Source organism: Cyanistes caeruleus, chromosome 23, assembly GCF_971803275.1.
Source record: "Cyanistes caeruleus chromosome 23, bCyaCae1.hap1.1, whole genome shotgun sequence".
In the NCBI taxonomy this organism is placed as follows: domain Eukaryota; kingdom Metazoa; phylum Chordata; class Aves; order Passeriformes; family Paridae; genus Cyanistes; species Cyanistes caeruleus.
In genome coordinates this window covers 4,523,895-4,540,416 of record NC_141723.1, presented here as the reverse complement: position 1 = coordinate 4,540,416, position 16,522 = coordinate 4,523,895, and the positions used below count along the sequence as shown (strand labels likewise).

Sequence of the window (16,522 nt, the reverse complement as noted above, 5' to 3'; positions counted from 1 at the left end):
AGAAGCAGTCTAGACCAGAGACATTTATCATGATGGGCGAGACAGAAGTGATTTTTGAGGGCAACAAAGTTCAAAGACTTTGCTGTAAGTCTTCAGGATTAAAGATTTACTTGATGCATCTTCCTCTGTTTAATAGACAGGAAGAGATGAAAGGGAATTTCTAGAAAGGTTTTCGTTCATACTTAATGATGCCACTATTAGATGAGCTTTGGCACTGTGTCCCAAGCCATGAAGCTTTAAAACCAACCTTTTTTAAACATTAAATGACCTTTTTTCATCCTCCAGCTTTAATAAATAAAGATTAGTTCAGCCTCATTACTTCCCTCGTCCTGGGGGCTGGTGTAATATTTAGTTAAAGTAACCAGTCTCCCAAAATGAGCACATTTTGCTGGTTTCCTATCCTAAATCCCACAGGGAGACTGGAAATTCTACTGGAATTTGATCTGGGTTCTGGAAGTGCTGCTGCCACTTCCAGCCTGGGTTCAGGCTCTTCATCTGAATTCCTTTATTTCCAAAACCTGCACTTTCCTCTTGTGTTTGCTCCCAAAGTTCAAATTCCATCAGAGCTGAGCAGGTAAAAGAGTTTGCTGTTGTTATTTTGGGTTTCTTCCCTTCTTCTCTTTCCTTCTTCATCTTCAGGGAAGTTTTCAAGATTCTCAAAAATAAGAATAGAAAATCCCATCCTGAACAGAGATAAAAAAAAGCTCTGTGCAAACTTTTTTGCTTAGCTTGAGGAAACTATTCAAAATGCTTTGGTTCTGACTATTTTTACACTTAGAAATCATTTAACTGTACATTAGTGGAAGTGGATTTTGTTTGAAAGCTGCCAATTAGGAAAATACTTGAAAACATTCCCCAATTTAGAGATTTTGAAGCTTTAAATTAGAAACTAATGAATCTGAGAATGCTGACATCCACTCCCCCAATGCTGATCTTTAATTTCACAGAGTCAGCACCTGAGCAGGAGCTGCATGAGGTGATTTTCATCAGGCTCAGCACATGGATATACCCTTCCCTGGGAGCAGGGCTGCAGGAAAAGTTTCTACAAGAACTTTCTCCTCTACTTCTCTCCTGGAAAAGTGGAGTTTGTGGAAAATTGTTCTCCCAGCTTTATTCTAATTAAAAGAAGTCATCAGCCATATTAATATCTTAAAACTCCTGCTCCTGGCCTTGGAGGAAAGCACAACCCTTTTTGTTGCATAATGGGTTTAAGATGAACTCAATTTAACTCCCATAAAACTGGGGAAAGATAGGATCAGAAGGGCTTTTTGAGTATTACCAGGATATGAAGTAAATCTGGCTGGTGTGGGCCACCTTTGGGCTTCCCCTGCTGGGGTTAGGGCAGGGCTGGGACACGGAGCTGCTCCTGTGCCAGGAGAGAAAAGATCCCACTGGGATGAGCAGGGCAAGGCTGAGAAAAAGAGGTTTGGGGCTGGGTCAAAGCCTTAGGGGCAGGAAAACCAAAGGAGAAGGAGCCTGGGCTCCAGGCAGGGGGTTCTGGGCTGTGTTGGAGACTCCCTGTGGCAGTGAAGGGTGGTGGGAGCAATGAGGAGATTCCAGAGAGGCCTCTGTGGATCCCTCAGTCCCAGCTCCAGCTCAACATCCCCGTGCCTGGTCCCAGCCAGCTCTGCCTTCCACACCTGTGTGTCCTTTTTGCCTTGCTCTCAGGACTCAGGATACCTCCCTGATGGGCTTGCTTTCACTTCCCAGCTCATTTATCCTTTTTTATCCTTTTCCCTACCAAAAACAACCCCAACTCAAACATGCTGCAGCACAAGGATGGGTTCCAAAGCTCCAGCAAAGCACCCTGGCTGCTCCAGGGAGTTCCCTTTTTCCCTGCCACCAACCAGCAGAGCCCCACTAATCCCTGCTCTGCTCCCCTACACCTGATCCAGCAGCTGAGCAGTCCTGAATGGCATCACTCCCTGTGGAGTGGTGTTTTGGAGAGGCAAGACAAGAACTGGTGTTTTTTTAATGCACACAGCGAACAGCAGCGCTGCTCTTCCCCAGATAAAATGGCAAAGCTGCCTTCTGGGGGGAGACCTCCTGTTAGCAAGGATAAACCCACTGGGATGCCAATTCCTCATGGAATTCTGTCCTGAATGCTCCACTCCTGAATCCTTTTTGCCTTCCTCCCAGAAAACAAAGATAATACCCTTCCTCCACCTGCCACAGACCTGGGTGGGAAGCCCCAGGAGCCGGGTTCAAGAGTCAAGAGCGTTCTGTTTGAAAAATATTTGTCCCTCCCCACCCACGGCTGCCCACGTGCTTCCTGAAATATTCCAGCTCTCAGCTCCCTATCAATGCTTCGACAAAAGACTCAGCCAGGCTTTTTGGGGACGTTCTGCCTTTGCTGGGGTGTGAGGCAGCGCCTGGCTCTGGGGTTTGTAGGGTTCCCAGCTGGCTGTGCCCCCGGGAGCAGCCAGCCCGTGTGGCAGTGGGAGCCTGGCAGTGTGGGTGGCTGTGCTGTGCCATTCCAGCAGGTAAAACAGAGGCTGCTGAGGAGATGTCACCACCCACCTGTCTGGCAGGACCTGGGGAGTGGGAGAAGCAGCGGGAAAGGCCGCGTGTGGGAAGGGGGACGCGCCAGCTCTGGCACTGACGGGAGCACAAACAGAGCTCCTGCAGGGATCAGCAAGTGTGGGCACGGGGAGGGGAGAGGAGAACCCAAACCTAACCCGTGCCAACACCTTTTTCCCCCACAGCTGCCATCCTGGATGACCCCATGGAGTGCAGCAGAGGGGAGAGGCTCTCCATCACCCTGGCCAAGAACCGCATCAACCGCGCGCCCGAGCGGGCGGGCAAGGCCAGGGTGGAGGTGGACATCTTCGAGCTGCTGCGGGACAGCGAGTACGAGACGGCAGAGACCAGTGAGTACCACCCCAGAGATCCCAGCTCTCCTGCCAGGAGCTGTCTGGCACACTGAACTTGTGATTTTGTGCCAGTCAAAAAAGAACAGGGAGGAAAAAACCCATCTCTGCACCTTGCACAGAGCAGTTTTCATTCGAGGTGGATGAAATGTGCTGGTGCGATCCAGACTGAGAGGATCCCTGCCCCCAGTGAGCTTTGCCAACACTCAGTGGCTTGGGACGAATAATTTCCTTTAATCTGCCTGTCAATAAACAGGGGTAATGCTGATCCTTTGTCAAGCACTTAATGCTGAGCAAACAAGAGACTCTCGGGCAAGTTGGGCTCAATTAAGTTGTTTTTGAAACCCTGTGGAATCCTGTGTGTCAGCAAACATGACAGCTCTTCCTGGAGCTCGAGATTGGCAGCAGATTTATTTACACCAAGTGAAGTTTTTCAAGTGATGTTTGAAATCATGAGGATGAAGAAGAGCTGATTTCCAAAGAGCAGCAGATTTCCCACGTCACTTTAAAGTCCACGAATGGAACAGTTCTTTATTAGGGTTGTTCCTCTGGATGCCCAATATGCCAGTTCTTTTCTGATGAATAAAAAAGAATTTGATGGTTACTGTCCCACAGTTTGAAAGGAAACCTAAAGGTCTATGGTAGTTTATTCCTGTAAGAGGGAAAACCCTTTGGAGTAGGAAATCTTCCTTTTAGAATAATTTTTAAGCCGACCTTTAGAGTTCAAGGGAGGTCTATAATTTTTTATTGCCAGTTGGCTCGAGAAAGCTGAAGGATTCATTTTAAATAATAGGAATTTTAGGCTCATTTCCTTGTGATTCTGCATTCCATGACTGTGTGATCTGCAGGGTATCCCCAAAAAGTGTGGCAGAGCATTGTGGTTTGGGGCTGGCTGGTTTTTCCTGGAGTTTTGGTGGGTTTTCTGCCCAGCAGTGCTCAGGGGTCTCCAGGTGAGCTGGCAGAGCAGCTCCGTGGGGCTGTAGGATCAGCACATCGCTCCTTCATTTCCTGAACGAGCGTTTGCACTATTTATAGAAGTGTGCAGTTAATAAAGAGCGTCTCAGCAAGTACCTGGGCTCTATTTATAGAGCCTGTCACCCTTGAGGCAGCCCCGATTAAACCCAGCTCAGGGACTTGCATCCAGAACTTCTCCACTGCTTTGGATCCCTCCATTTCTAAATATTTTCCTGGTCTTCCCCATCTCTGTTGTCCACTGTTGTCCCCTAACTTGGCACAGCATTAGGGCAGATCCAGTTTACCTGGCCAGACCTTGCAGAAAGGATGGGAATTGCCTAGAACCCCAGAATCCCAGACTGGAGTGGTTTGTGAGGGACTTTAAAGAGCATCCAGCTCCAGCCCAGCCTGGCCTTGGACCCTTCAGGGATCCAGGGGCAGCCACAGCTTCTCTGGGCACCTGTGCCAGGGTCTCCCCACCCTCCCAGGGAAGGATTTTTTCCCACTATCCCATCTATCCCTGCCCTCTGGCAGCTTGAAGCCATTCCCCCTTGTTCTGTCACTCCACCCCTGTAAAAAGTCTCTCTCCATCTTTCCCTTTCCCTCTCTTCAGCTGGAAGGGACAATGAGATCACCCCAAAGCCTTTTCTTTTCCAGCAAGCCCAGCTCTCCCAGCCTTTCCTCCCAGCAGAGCTGCTCCATCCCTCTGATCCCCTCGGTGGTCTCCTCTGGACTCACTCCAAGCACATTCCCATTTTGTCCCTTAAATATCCCAAATCTCCCTGTGAGACTTCTGGAAAACAGCAGAACTCCTCATTTTCCTGAGCCTTCTTTGTCTTGAAAGAACCCAGTGGCATTTTTAGCTCCATTTTTGTTCCCTCCTCATAAATATCCTGCTTGTAGCAGCATTCCTGGCCTTTAACTTTTTTTGGGAAGCAGACTTGATTTCAGTGACCCCGGAGCTGCTGTAAGGATCATGAGAGAGATTTCTGCTTTATTTTCAACCTGTGACACTGCTCAGGAATTCTTCTCTTGGAAGGTTTCTCCAGCAGAGGAATATTAATTGGCTGAGAATGAAATATTATGCAAGAAATTGTTGATTTCTGCAAATGTTGTGTTTGGGGAGAAATTTGAAACAGGGCAAGTGAGGAAGGGGCATCTCCCATTTCCAGTTTCCACCTTGGGGTGATTTGCTTTGTTTTCTTTACTTGGATTTTTAGAGTAGCAATTGGAGCAAATTGACTTGATTTTGGTGAATTTTGCAGTGTGTTATTTGCCTTTTCTGCAGAGGGAAAAAAAAAAATGTCTGGAAGCTTTTCTTAGAAAAGGAATAATCTGGATTCTGTATGGCTCTGCTATTAATGTCACTGATGTTATTCTTGATTTATCCTGGTGGCACAGGAAAATCAGATCCTCAAACTTAAATTTCAAGGCTTTCATGGCTTTCAAATGCTTCAATACATTGCTGGTATTTGTTATGACACACAATATTAATAAAAACTGTTGAGATGTTTTAACCTGTGACTGCAAAGCTGTTTACAGCTGTTTAATACTGTTCTCACATTTCACACTCTTTGATTCACTCTTAAATATCACAGCTCCATGCTTAGCTGTCAGATCCAGGAGTGCTGGGATTACACCATGTATTGCATAGAAGAGGAAGAAGAATTTAGGGGAGTTAGGGTTTTTATTTGGGGAGTCAAGATTTTTATTTTATATTTTATTTTATATTTTATTTTATATTTTATTTTATATTTTATTTTATTTTCTTCTGGAGTTGTTTTTCTCCCATTTTATCTTCTGGCTGACCCAGGTGTTTTAATGTAAGAGAGCCCAAAAATCTGAACTGCTCCAGCTGGTGAAATCCAAGTCAGTCCATCACATTCATTCTTAATTTGCTATTCCAGCTTCAGATACAAATGAACACAAACTTCACCTGCTCCTGTGTGATTTTAAGGAGGTTTCAATGATAAATTGTGGGCAGGGCCTCTTTTTTTTTTTTTGCTGTTTCTAGGAAAACCTGTTCTCCCTTTGTGTTTGATGCTGCAGCTCCTTTAGTGCAGCTCCAAAATGACTTGTTTAATCATGTCTCTATCTAAACCACCTTGTTCCTTTTGATGCCTGGGCAGGACAGATTTCCCTACTTGTCACCCTGTCCCCTCTGGCCTCGGGTGCCTTTTAAGCTCCTCTTTGTTGTGAATCCAAACATCCCAGGGCAGCTCAGGAGTGAGAGGCAGCTGGAGAACTGGAGATTTTCATTTATCCACACTGATATTTCAAAGGGTCCTTTCAAAGGGTCCTTTCAGTGCTGTTTTTACCTCTCCCACTCCTTTGGAGGATTTCATGTTTCAGCCTGCTCTGGTTATCAGGGAGTCATGGAATGGCTGGGGTTGGAAGGGACCTTATGGATCATTTTGTTCCACCCCTTGCCATAAGCAGGGACATTTTCCGCTCTCCCAGGTTGCTCCAAGCCCCGTCCAACCTGGCCTTGGACACTTCCAGGGCATCCCCAGCCTCTCCAGACCTCTCTGGATGCAGGTCAGGAAGCACAAGGGATGCTTCTGGAGCATCCCTTGTTTATCCACTTGATGTTTTCTCTCTGAGAATCCCATGGCCAGTCCCTGTCTCTGGAGATCTCGGCTGTGCTTGGCAATCAGGGAGCTGGTGAGGTATTTCCACACCTTCCCTGCTGGTTTATTTTGAATTAGAGACAGGAATTTGCTGTGCATTCAGTTTGAAACCCTGCTCAGGTATCTGTGTGCTCTGAAAGAGATGATTCTGCCCCAGGGCTGGATCCTCACTCTGGAGGGAGCTTTCAGCCCTGCTTTGAACAGGGGAGGATTCATGGAAATGTTTTCCAGGTGCTCTGGGATCTCAGGAAGTGAAAGACACTCTGACCATGTCTGAGGGGATGTGCATACATTTATCATCAAGAGCTACTCATTTGTTGTGCTTTTTCATGTTCAGAGATAAGTTTGCAGTTCGGCCTTCCTTTAAAAAATATCTTGCTGTATCCCAAGTGTCCAAACCTGGACTTAATTCCCAAATACCCTCATGGAAATAATTGGACACTGCCCTGCTGTATGAAATGAGGGTCCCTGTGCTCTGAACACACCTGATCCAGCATGGTCAGTGGTGCCTGTGGTGAAAAGGTTCTGAAAGTGATGCCACTTCCATGTCCACCATTCTTGAACCCCTGAATTCTAAACAACTTCAAAACTGGGACAGTAACTGGGAGCTGCTGGAGCAGCACTCACAAAGTGCCCTGCACAGCTCACAGCTTCTGTGGTGCCCAGGGGTTGGAGTATGAAGGGATTTGAGCAGCACAGGGTCTGTAGTAATCCACAGCTGGAGTCCCTGTGATTATTACAGATGGATTTTGGGTACAGGACCAACATTTTCACACCCTGCAAGTGCTGGTCTGGACACTCATGGCAGCAGCAAGGTCGAGCCTTTTCTCCCTGTGGAGATCTGACAGCATCAGGTAACGCTCTGAAATAGGAAATGTGCTTGGATTATGAGAGAGGCTTTCCAAACGTGGTCAAAACCTTTGCCTCAGGCACTTCCACTTTGTTTTCATTCATTTTCCTTCATTTTCATGGATGTTTCCACCTGGTAGTGATAAGTCAGGTCTTTTTCTTCCTCCAGGTGTTACAACTCTGTTACTATGGCTTCTTAACCCACTTTTTGCTCCTGCTAGCAGGCACGAGAAGAAAACTGCTCACCAAATTTTCCCCAAACCACACAACAAAATTTTCCCCAGAAACTTTGTCCTGGTGACCTGTGGATAAGGGAGGGCTTGGAGCAGCTCCTTCCTCGTGGATGCTGAATGGCAGAGCTGAGAGGGACTGATGAGTGCTGCTGAGACAGCAGGCAAAGCTTTCAAACCGCTGGTGCTCTTGATTTAAAAGGATTTTCTGGAGAGGTTGAAGTGCCTGTAAATTTTTTAAGCAGGGAGGAAAAGCAAGCCCTGGATTCCTTTGAAGATGCTGCAGAAAAATATCCCTCATTCTGTAGGAGATTGAGTTGTTGGAGGGCGAGGGAGCTCAGGAGGAAGGAAAACCCAAGAGGAGATGTTTGCATTTCATGAGCACTTTCTGTAAGAAGTCGGAGCAATCAGTGGTGACTGGGGAGGATTAGGAGCTTTTCCTTCAAAAGAGAAGCAAAACCAATTCCCCAAAGTGACAAATGAAATGAGATTTGGGCCTCATTCCAGTCTTCAGGAGTCTAAGGCCAGAGATGACAGAACCATTGAATGCTTTGGATTGGCACAAACCTTAAAGATCATCTTGTTCCACCTCCTGCCATGGGCAGGGACATCCTCCAGAGTGCTCCCAGCCCTGTCCAACCTGGCCTTGGACGCTTCCAGGGATCCAGGGGCAGCCAGAGCTTCTCTGGGAAAACTTGAAACTGTAGATGTTCACTTCTCAAACCCCACACTCAACCCCAAACTTGCTGCTCTGAAACCACCCCGAGCACAGCGAGCTTTCCTTCCACTTCCAGCCTTGATTTAAAGGCTCAAAGTAGCTAAAACCCCTGCTCTGAGCTGTAGCTCAGCAGTTTTGACGATGAATTCTCTTTGCTACCAAAAACCATGCTCAGATTTGAGTTTTTCCAGCTCAAGTAACTCTTCCCAACCCTCACAAGAGCAGCTCTGAGGTGCAAACCAAGGGAAGAGGCAGGTTTGATACTGAAGAGTGCCTGTCTTTAAAATCTCAGCTTTGGGATGCAGTGGTTTGGTTTTCACACACAGAAATGTTGTGAGCTTGCCCTGGCCAGAACTCATAGGAGTTTTGGTGCCTCTTTTCTCCCTTTTGGTGCCTCTTTTCTCTCTTTTGTGCCTCCTTTCTCCCCTTCAGTATCCAAGTTCTTCAGAAAGATTCCAGCTGAGCAAATTTTTGTCAGGGGAAAAAGCTGAATGTGTGAGGATGCTGAGGCAGGTCTGGCATTGCAGAAGGAGCTGTGGCCAGCTCGCAGGAGGCTTTTGGAGCTCAGGGATTGAGGCATGAGGGGCTCTCACCCTCCTGTTCAAGAGGATTTTCCTGCTCTGGAAGGGTTCTGAGCGATGCAGGGGATGGCAGCAGGGAGGTGACACCAGCTGGGCTGTGAAATTCAGCTGGATTTGTGCTGTGAATTAAAAGGACCACAAAAAAAAAGGGTTGCAGTTTAACCCAGGAAGAGATTTAACTCCTCCAGTTTGTCAGGTGTTTTTTATGGTTCTGCTCACCTTGGTGCCAGGGAGCCAGAAGATTTAACTACTGTCAGGAAGAAAACAACACAAAACAAAGGAAAACCAGCAATGAAATCCTTATTTTTACCACTGAACTCTGCAAAGATGAGGGGAGAAATTCCTGCAAGTCTCTCTGATGCTTTGAAGCCAGGTCACTGCTGTGTGTAGCATCTTCCATAAAGTTTAGTTCATGTTTCTGTCCTGGGGGTGGTACAAGAGAGGGTCAGGGATGAAGATTCTGGGGTTTTGGAAAGAGTTTAGGTGGGGTTTTTAAAGGCTGGGGGAAGATGGAGAGTGCCACAGGCAGGGTGACAGTGCTTCAGGGGGAATAAAGGGATTTTTGGGATGGAAATTGCAGAGAGGGTGTTGTGTGAGGGAGATGATGCCGTGTCCTAACTGAGTGCAGCAGGCACTGTGAGCACAGCTGTCTGCTGGAATTTGGGATGAATTCAGATCTCTGTTCCTTCTCTCTGATGCCCACAGTGTGCCAGATTCTCCCCAAAGGCGTGGTGGGAGTCCTGGGACCTTCCTCCAGCCCAGCCTCCAGCTCCATTATCAGCAACATCTGTGGGGAGAAAGAGGTAAGCGGAGCAGTTCCTTGGTGGTGATCAGAGTGGACAGCTTGGTTTGTCACCCCTCCTCCTAATGCACAGATTTTGTTCTCCTTTTCCCTTTGCTGCCCCTTTCTGAGTCCCTTTCCATCTCTGCATCCCCTTTTGCTCCTCACCTTCGTCACCAGCACAGCCCCACTGACTGCAGGCTGCAAACCCCAAAGCTTGTCCTGATGGATGCAACCCCAAAGCTCCTGCTGTCCCTTGCTGCACAAGCTTTATGTTTACTGCTGTTCCATCCAGTTCAACCCCTTTTTATTTTTATCTGTGTCCAGACTATGTGCTGGATTTAATATTTTATGAGCCTCGAACCATCCTACACTGATCTGGCGCTGCACTCGGGAGAAGAAATTGAGTTCTCTTCTCATAGTTCATCCCTTTAAAGCCAGAAAACATCGCTCAGCCATTTAGTGGCTCTCTCTGGAGCCCAGCTTTCGAGGAGAGGAGGCTGGGGCTGAGCACTGTAAATAATTTGCATTCACAAATGAGTGCTGGGTGGTGTTCCTGGAGCGTGGAAGAGATGGAAGGGATCTTTCAGCCCTGATGCACGGGGCTGCAGCAGGAGGGGTCTCCTGGGGGTGTTTTGTCACGTTTTCTCGTGCTAAATGTCCTGGACATGTGCTCCATTCCAGGAAAGGCAACTCTGCAAGTGTTTTTCCTCAGAAATTCAGATTCATTCTGAGTCTCTGATCTCCTGATTTATTTTTTTCTTCAGAGGGGTGTGTGCTGGTGCCCTCCTCAGATGTTTTTCCTCTCAGCTGCCCTCCAAGTGATGTAAACCTGCAGGAATTCTGTGGGATTGATGCCCAGGAGCATCAGCTGGTCACACAGAGCCCAACCAGAGCCCCCTGTGCCTACAGCCACCCCTCAGGGAAGGGAGCAGTGTCCCCAGGCACAGGCTGGAATGACTGATGCTCCTGGGGACGGACCCTGTGATACCCCTCTCATACCCAAAGAATCCCTTCCCCCATCCAGAAAGGGGAATTGCACCCAGCAGAGCTCTTGGAAAGGAGAGGAGGGTTCTTGGGGCTGAGGGCAGGGGCTGAACAGGGCTGTGCTCAGCTTTGGAGCTGGTGTGGTGCTGGCTTCCTTCCCCTGTGCCCTCAGCTCTCTCTGAGTCCCAGGCTGGGTCTGGGTCACTCCCAGGAGCGATCAGGAGCTGCCCTGTCTGCTCTGGTTACAGAAATCCACCTTTCCCTCCCTGGCTGAGGGCTGAGGGCTGGAATCAAGGCAGAGAGCAGCTTATTACTCCTGATCTTCCCCTCTTCTGACCAGCAGCTCCTGCTGTCACTGCTCAGCCATCACGGGCTGCTAACAGGCTCTCCCAGGAGGAGAGACGTGGGAGACAGGGGCTGATGGCTTCGGAAGGACCAATAATGGAGGGAGAGAGGACCTGACACAGCTAACAAAGCTGTGGCAGATGTTTCCCTTTCTCTGACTTGTGTTTCTTCCAAAATAATTGGCCTGGCAGAAGGAAAACAAGATTGCCTCTCTTTATCTGGCTGAGACCACAGCGTCTGGGCTCGATCTGGGTGTCTGCCCACCCGTTCCATCCACCCTGGTCTGCAGGATGTGCAGCACAGCTACCTGGGAGGGAACCCTGCGGCTTCCCAGCTCCCAAAATTCCCCGTGGAGCAGCATCCCGCTCCAGCTGCTGCTCTGCTGGATCAATGACAAGGCCAGCACTGGTGCTTCCAGCCCTGTCTGGCCTCCTGTTGATCAGAAATGCCCAAAGCTTCTGGCTGCTGCAGCTGTTCCTCCTCTGGCCAGCCTCGCCAGCACGGGGTCATCTTGTTCTTGCTTTGGTCTCTGCTAATTAATTACCTGGTGGCACCTCCATGCAGCAGGCAGGGCTGGATGATCCCCGTGTCCCTGCACAGCATCCTTCCCAAAAGAAGGCTGGGCCCAGCTACAATTAGTGCCCCAGCTAATTAGATGAACTCACAGGGAAGGTTTCCTGTGCTGTAATCACAGTCCCCGTTGCCTTTCGCTGAGTGGCTCAGCAAGACTTTTCCTGATCCACTCCTTCCCGTTGCTGTGATAATTATTTTCCTCTGCTGCTGCACGAATCCCAGCCTCCCCTCTTGACTCCAGTGATGCCTCTGCAGTTTTATTGGGATATTCCACTTTCTGCCTGCTGTGAGTTTCACACCGCAGGCCCTTTATCACAGATTTACTTGTTTTTATTTCTACTTCCTCTTTAATTATATTTTCTTTCCTCCTCACCACGCTCAGGTTCCTCACTTCAAAGTGGCTCCAGAGGAGTTCCTGAAGCTGCAGCTCCAGAGGTTCACCACCCTCAACCTCCACCCCAGCAACACCGACATCAGCGTGGCCGTGGCAGGAATCCTGAATTTCTTTAACTGCACCACAGCCTGCCTCATCTGTGCCAAAGCTGAATGTAAGTCTTTGCCAGGCTGGCTTTGCCTGCCCTCTGCTTCATCTCCTTTTTGCTCAGAAGGTCCCAAGTCCTCATGTTTCTGCCCAGAGCAGCCTTTTCCACTCCAGAGCAGTTTGCCCACCCTGGTGCCCCATGGAGGTGTTTTTCAGAGGAGGAAAGGGGATGGGAAGAGATTTTCCTTCCTTCTGTTTGACCATCTGAAGAGCATTTTGCTTCCACAGATGGGGCTTTGAGTAAGAAAAAAAAAAAAAATTAAAAAGGTGTAGGCCTGTTTCTGGAGACTGGTTTTAGGTAAGTAAAGCACTTTGAAATATGTCTTGTCCAAAGCAATGTAAAGTTTGTGGCCTAAAAGCAGGATTTGATTAATAGCCAGCACAGTGCACACCCTCCTGGGCTCTGCAGCCCTACATCTGCTGTGACTGTGCATCTGGATGCTGGAATTTCCATCCCAGCAGGGCCAGATCCACCTCAGCAGGGCCAGATCCACCTCAGCAGGGCCAGATCCACCTCAGCAGGGCCAGATCCACCTCAGCAGGGCCAGATCCACCTCAGCAGGGCCAGATCCACCTCAGCAGGACCAGATCCACCTCAGCAGGGCCAGATCCACCTCAGCAGGGCCAGATCCACCTCAGCAGGACCAGATCCACCTCAGCAGGGCCAGATCCATCCCAGCAGGGCCAGATCCATCCCAGCAGGGCCAGATCCACCTCAGCAGGACCAGATCCACCTCAGCAGGGCCAGATCCACCTCAGCAGGGCCAGATCCATCCCTGAAGAGCTCCCTGCCTGCTGGAGCAAAGTGTGCCCTGTGCTTTCTGAGGTCACCAGGCAGTAGATTCGGGGTGGCCACACCAGTTGTGTTTTTATTGCCCTGTGCCAGATCCATCAGCTCTGGAGTTTGCCAGACAAGCCATTCTGGAAGAGGGGCTTTGGAAAGGCCTGTGGATGCAGGGGGAGCTTTGGGAATGCTGCTCTCTGACTGGGCCAGCTGAGGGAAAGGCAGCATCATTCCCAGGGAGCCCTGGGCAAACCTCCCAGCTGGTGTGGGAAGATTCCTGCACAGGGACACAAGAAACAGGAGCATCTTTGCCTTGGTGCTTTCTGTGCCCTGAGGGCAGCGGGCACTGGCTGAGGGAAGTCAGTAAATCACCTCCCATTTACCCCAGAAAAGGCCCTGGCTCAAAATGATGCAATTAAAATCATGCAAATGGTCTCCCACATCACTCCCAGTGCCGGAATTTTTCATTGTCTAACCTTAACCTTAAGCAAGAAGGGAAGCAAAGATAATTAGGTTTTCTCAGCTGCCATGCAGGAGGCCCAGGGCTCTGCACCCCTGCCCTGTTCCCCACTCCTGCACCACGTGCCTCCCACTGGGATTAATATGATTAATATGATTTCTATTTAGCTGGATCAAACCCCCTTACCTGAAGCAATCCAATTTATTTCACTCTGGTGCTGCTGGATAACTCAATATTTAAGATGTGCCAAGTCCTTCCCAGAGCCAGGGAGGCAGTGGGACAGGAGCCTTTCATCCATCCCGCTCTTTGTGCTCAGCAAGGACCTGATGTGAGCCAGGCCTGAAGCCCAACATGCCCTGACTGTAACAAAGCAAGGCTTAACTGAGCTTCCTGTAGGAGCACAAACCCCGATTTTCCCTTAGAACATGCTCTGCTCCTGAGCACAGTCCTTAAACAACTAACTGGAGGCATTTTGGGGCTTTTGGGAGGTTCCCTTGAGGCAGCTGAGGGGAGCAGAAGAGCTGCCTGCTCATCAGTGAGGAAATGCTGCTTTGAGGGATGTTGTTATTTAGATCCCAGGAGGGGCAAGCTGGAGCTGCTTTGGTTTAAGTGCGAGGCTGTGTGATGGGACCCCTGGGCCCTACCCTGCCACACTCATCCTGTCACATCTTTCCTCTGGGGACTGGCTGTGATTTCCCCTGGCAGAAGCAGAAAATGACCCTTAAAGCCAAAGAACTCGGGCCAGCCTAAGTGTAATGCCGTGGGGAATGTAAAATGTAATGCCATGAATAGAATTAAATTTGTGTGACTGTGTTTGGTGGCTAGAATAAGGTTATCTGACTCCGTTTCTCTGTGATGTTTGAGAATTAGCTGCTTTGGGAACTACTCTGGAAGGTTTTGTGTGATTCCACAGAAATCTTAACCCAAAAAAGCAAATAGAAGAGTGCATGGACTTTTTTGTAGCTTGTCTGGCTGTCAGAGGGGAGGGAATAACACCCAGTGCTTGGGAAGGGTGACCAGGGCACCCTTGTGCACATCCTCGATCTTTATTTTGATTTTTAATTTTTTTTTTTTATTTTTAAATTCAAACACCCAGGGAGATGTTTGAAGCAACAGTGTTGGGATTAAAAGCGAGGCTGGATCATGGGAATGTTCTCTTCCCAACCATCCATGTCCAGGACTGCAACCATCAGCAGCACTGCAGGTCCTCCATCAGCAGGAGCATTAAACAGGGATGTGGCACTCCAGGAAAGCTCCAGCTCCTGCTTTTCCTCCTTCCCAGGAAGCAGCTCTGGTGCTGAGAGCTCGGGAGCACAGCTGCTCCTGCCAGCTCCGGATGTTTCCATAAGGAAAAATCAAATAATCAAGGTCAGGACTTGCCACAGGCCAGCCTGAACCTCTCTCAGAGCTCCCCACGGGAGTGTTGGAGCAGCAGGTGCCTGGTGCAGCCTCTCTGTCCTCACTTTAGTACTTCAAAGGTGCCAGGAGGAGTCTGCAGGCCTTTGCTGGGGTTCACATCCCTCTGAAGTGCCAGTCTGGCAGCGGCAGCAGCAGCAAGAGTCTCACATCCTCTCGGCATCAAACAAAAGGGAATCTCTGCACACAATAGAGACTTCCCTGCACACAGCAAGAGCAGCTGCAAGCAGGAGGCTTGATGAGGCTACAGGTAGGATCTAACATGCTGGAAATGATAATTTCCTCGAGCTGAAGGTTGAGATCAAATGATTCCTTTTTTTTTTTTTTTCCCCTGGTTCCACTTCTTCCTCTCTGTGCCTGATGAGCTTTATAAAAATTTCCCTGGGTTTCACAGAAGCAGAGTGTGCTGGGACAAGCTGCAAGTAAACTTGGTAGTGTCAGGGCTGTGACTTGCAGAAGCCTGTCTGGTCCCTTGTGGGTGTGGAATGAGGTGAAAATAAACTTTCCAAGTCCTCGAGGCTCAAATGGAGGGCTTAGGTGAAATTTGCTATTCACTTGGGTTAGAAGACAAAAGAAGTATTCAGGTGAGGTCCTTGTGTGCTGTAAGCAGAGTGAATTCTCTGCCTGGTGAGGGAGAAAAAGGAGCTGATGTGACCCAGAAAAGTCCTGGCACAGCGGTTTTTATAACCCCTTGCTGTGTTCCTACCTGTACCCAGAGAAGAGGTGAGAGGCAAGGGCATCCTCAGGAGCTCAGAGCAAACTCAGAGTGCTTTAAACCTCTTGATGTGAATGAGAGGCTCCTCATCTTGGATGTGTCTCTTTTCCTGCACTGCTTTGTTACCTTGGGAAGTGCTGGGAGTCCTTGAGAGCTCCGGCACTGATCCCATCCCGCTGCGTCCCTCCCCTGCCCCCCGACCTGCTGGGGAACGAGTGTATTCATGCAGTCAAAAATAAGTCAGGTTAAGAGTAAAACTCTGACTTGAGGGTTAATTTGCCTCTCTACCAGCTGGGATGTGATCCTGCTCGTAGTTGTGTTCCTCCAGCTCAGCTTTCCCCCCCTCTTTTGGGGTTGTCTTCCTGTGGGGATGGGATGTGTGGCTGTGCTGTCTGTGTCTTGCTGATGATTCCATCTGCTAGTCCCTCTGGTCAATCAAACTTGGCAGGAGGTTATTTCTTGATGAAACTCAGCAGCTGGAGAGAAGAGAGGCTCTATCAAAGCTGCTTTCTTGACTAACAAAATCTGCAGCAGGAGTTTTGACATCTTATTAGGCTTCAAGACAGCCGTGCTGGAAGGAGCCCTTGACGTGCCCGTCCTTATTTTTGTCACCATTTTTTTAACGTTGTGTTTTTGCAGTGACCTCCAACTCTCAGCAGAGCTTCTCATCCCCTTGGAAGAGAGCAGCTACCCATCAGAGTGCTCCAAGATATCCAAAACAGCTGCACCTTCCTGGCCACTTAATTTGGGAGCTGGAAATGCAAAGGTTGAGAGGGAGGAATAATCCTCCAGTAACCAGAACAATCCCATATGCAGGGAGATAATGGAGTCTGGTTTTTTGAAGGTCTTATCTCTTCCCAAGAGGAGTTTGGGACCACTTGTTTTCCTTGGAGAAGAGCTGAAGTAGCTCCATCACTTCTCCTTCCCTGCTGGACCAAGCAATGAGTCCTAAATCCTTTTCTCTCTCTTTTTCTGTGGGAACAGATGGAATAGCTCCATCATTTCTCATTCCCTGTTGGACCCAGAATTGAGTGCCAAATCTTTTTCTTTCCACTCTCTTTTTCTGGGGAACAGCTGGAGTAACTCCA

At 48.9% G+C, this 16,522-nt stretch overlaps 1 protein-coding gene across 2 annotated transcripts in view; it reads left to right on the top strand.

Moving 5' to 3' along the window:
- GRIK4 (glutamate ionotropic receptor kainate type subunit 4) overlaps window positions 1–16,522 on the top strand; it is a 170,065-nt gene that overhangs the window by 101,486 nt on the left and 52,057 nt on the right. For both annotated transcript variants that reach the window (XM_086861508.1, XM_086861507.1), the window contains exons 3-5: window positions 2,706–2,870; window positions 9,538–9,635; window positions 11,901–12,066. In XM_086861508.1, coding sequence (XP_086717634.1) covers window positions 2,706–2,870; window positions 9,538–9,635; window positions 11,901–12,066 — 429 coding nt within the window. The remainder of the gene's footprint in view (window positions 1–2,705; window positions 2,871–9,537; window positions 9,636–11,900; window positions 12,067–16,522) is intronic.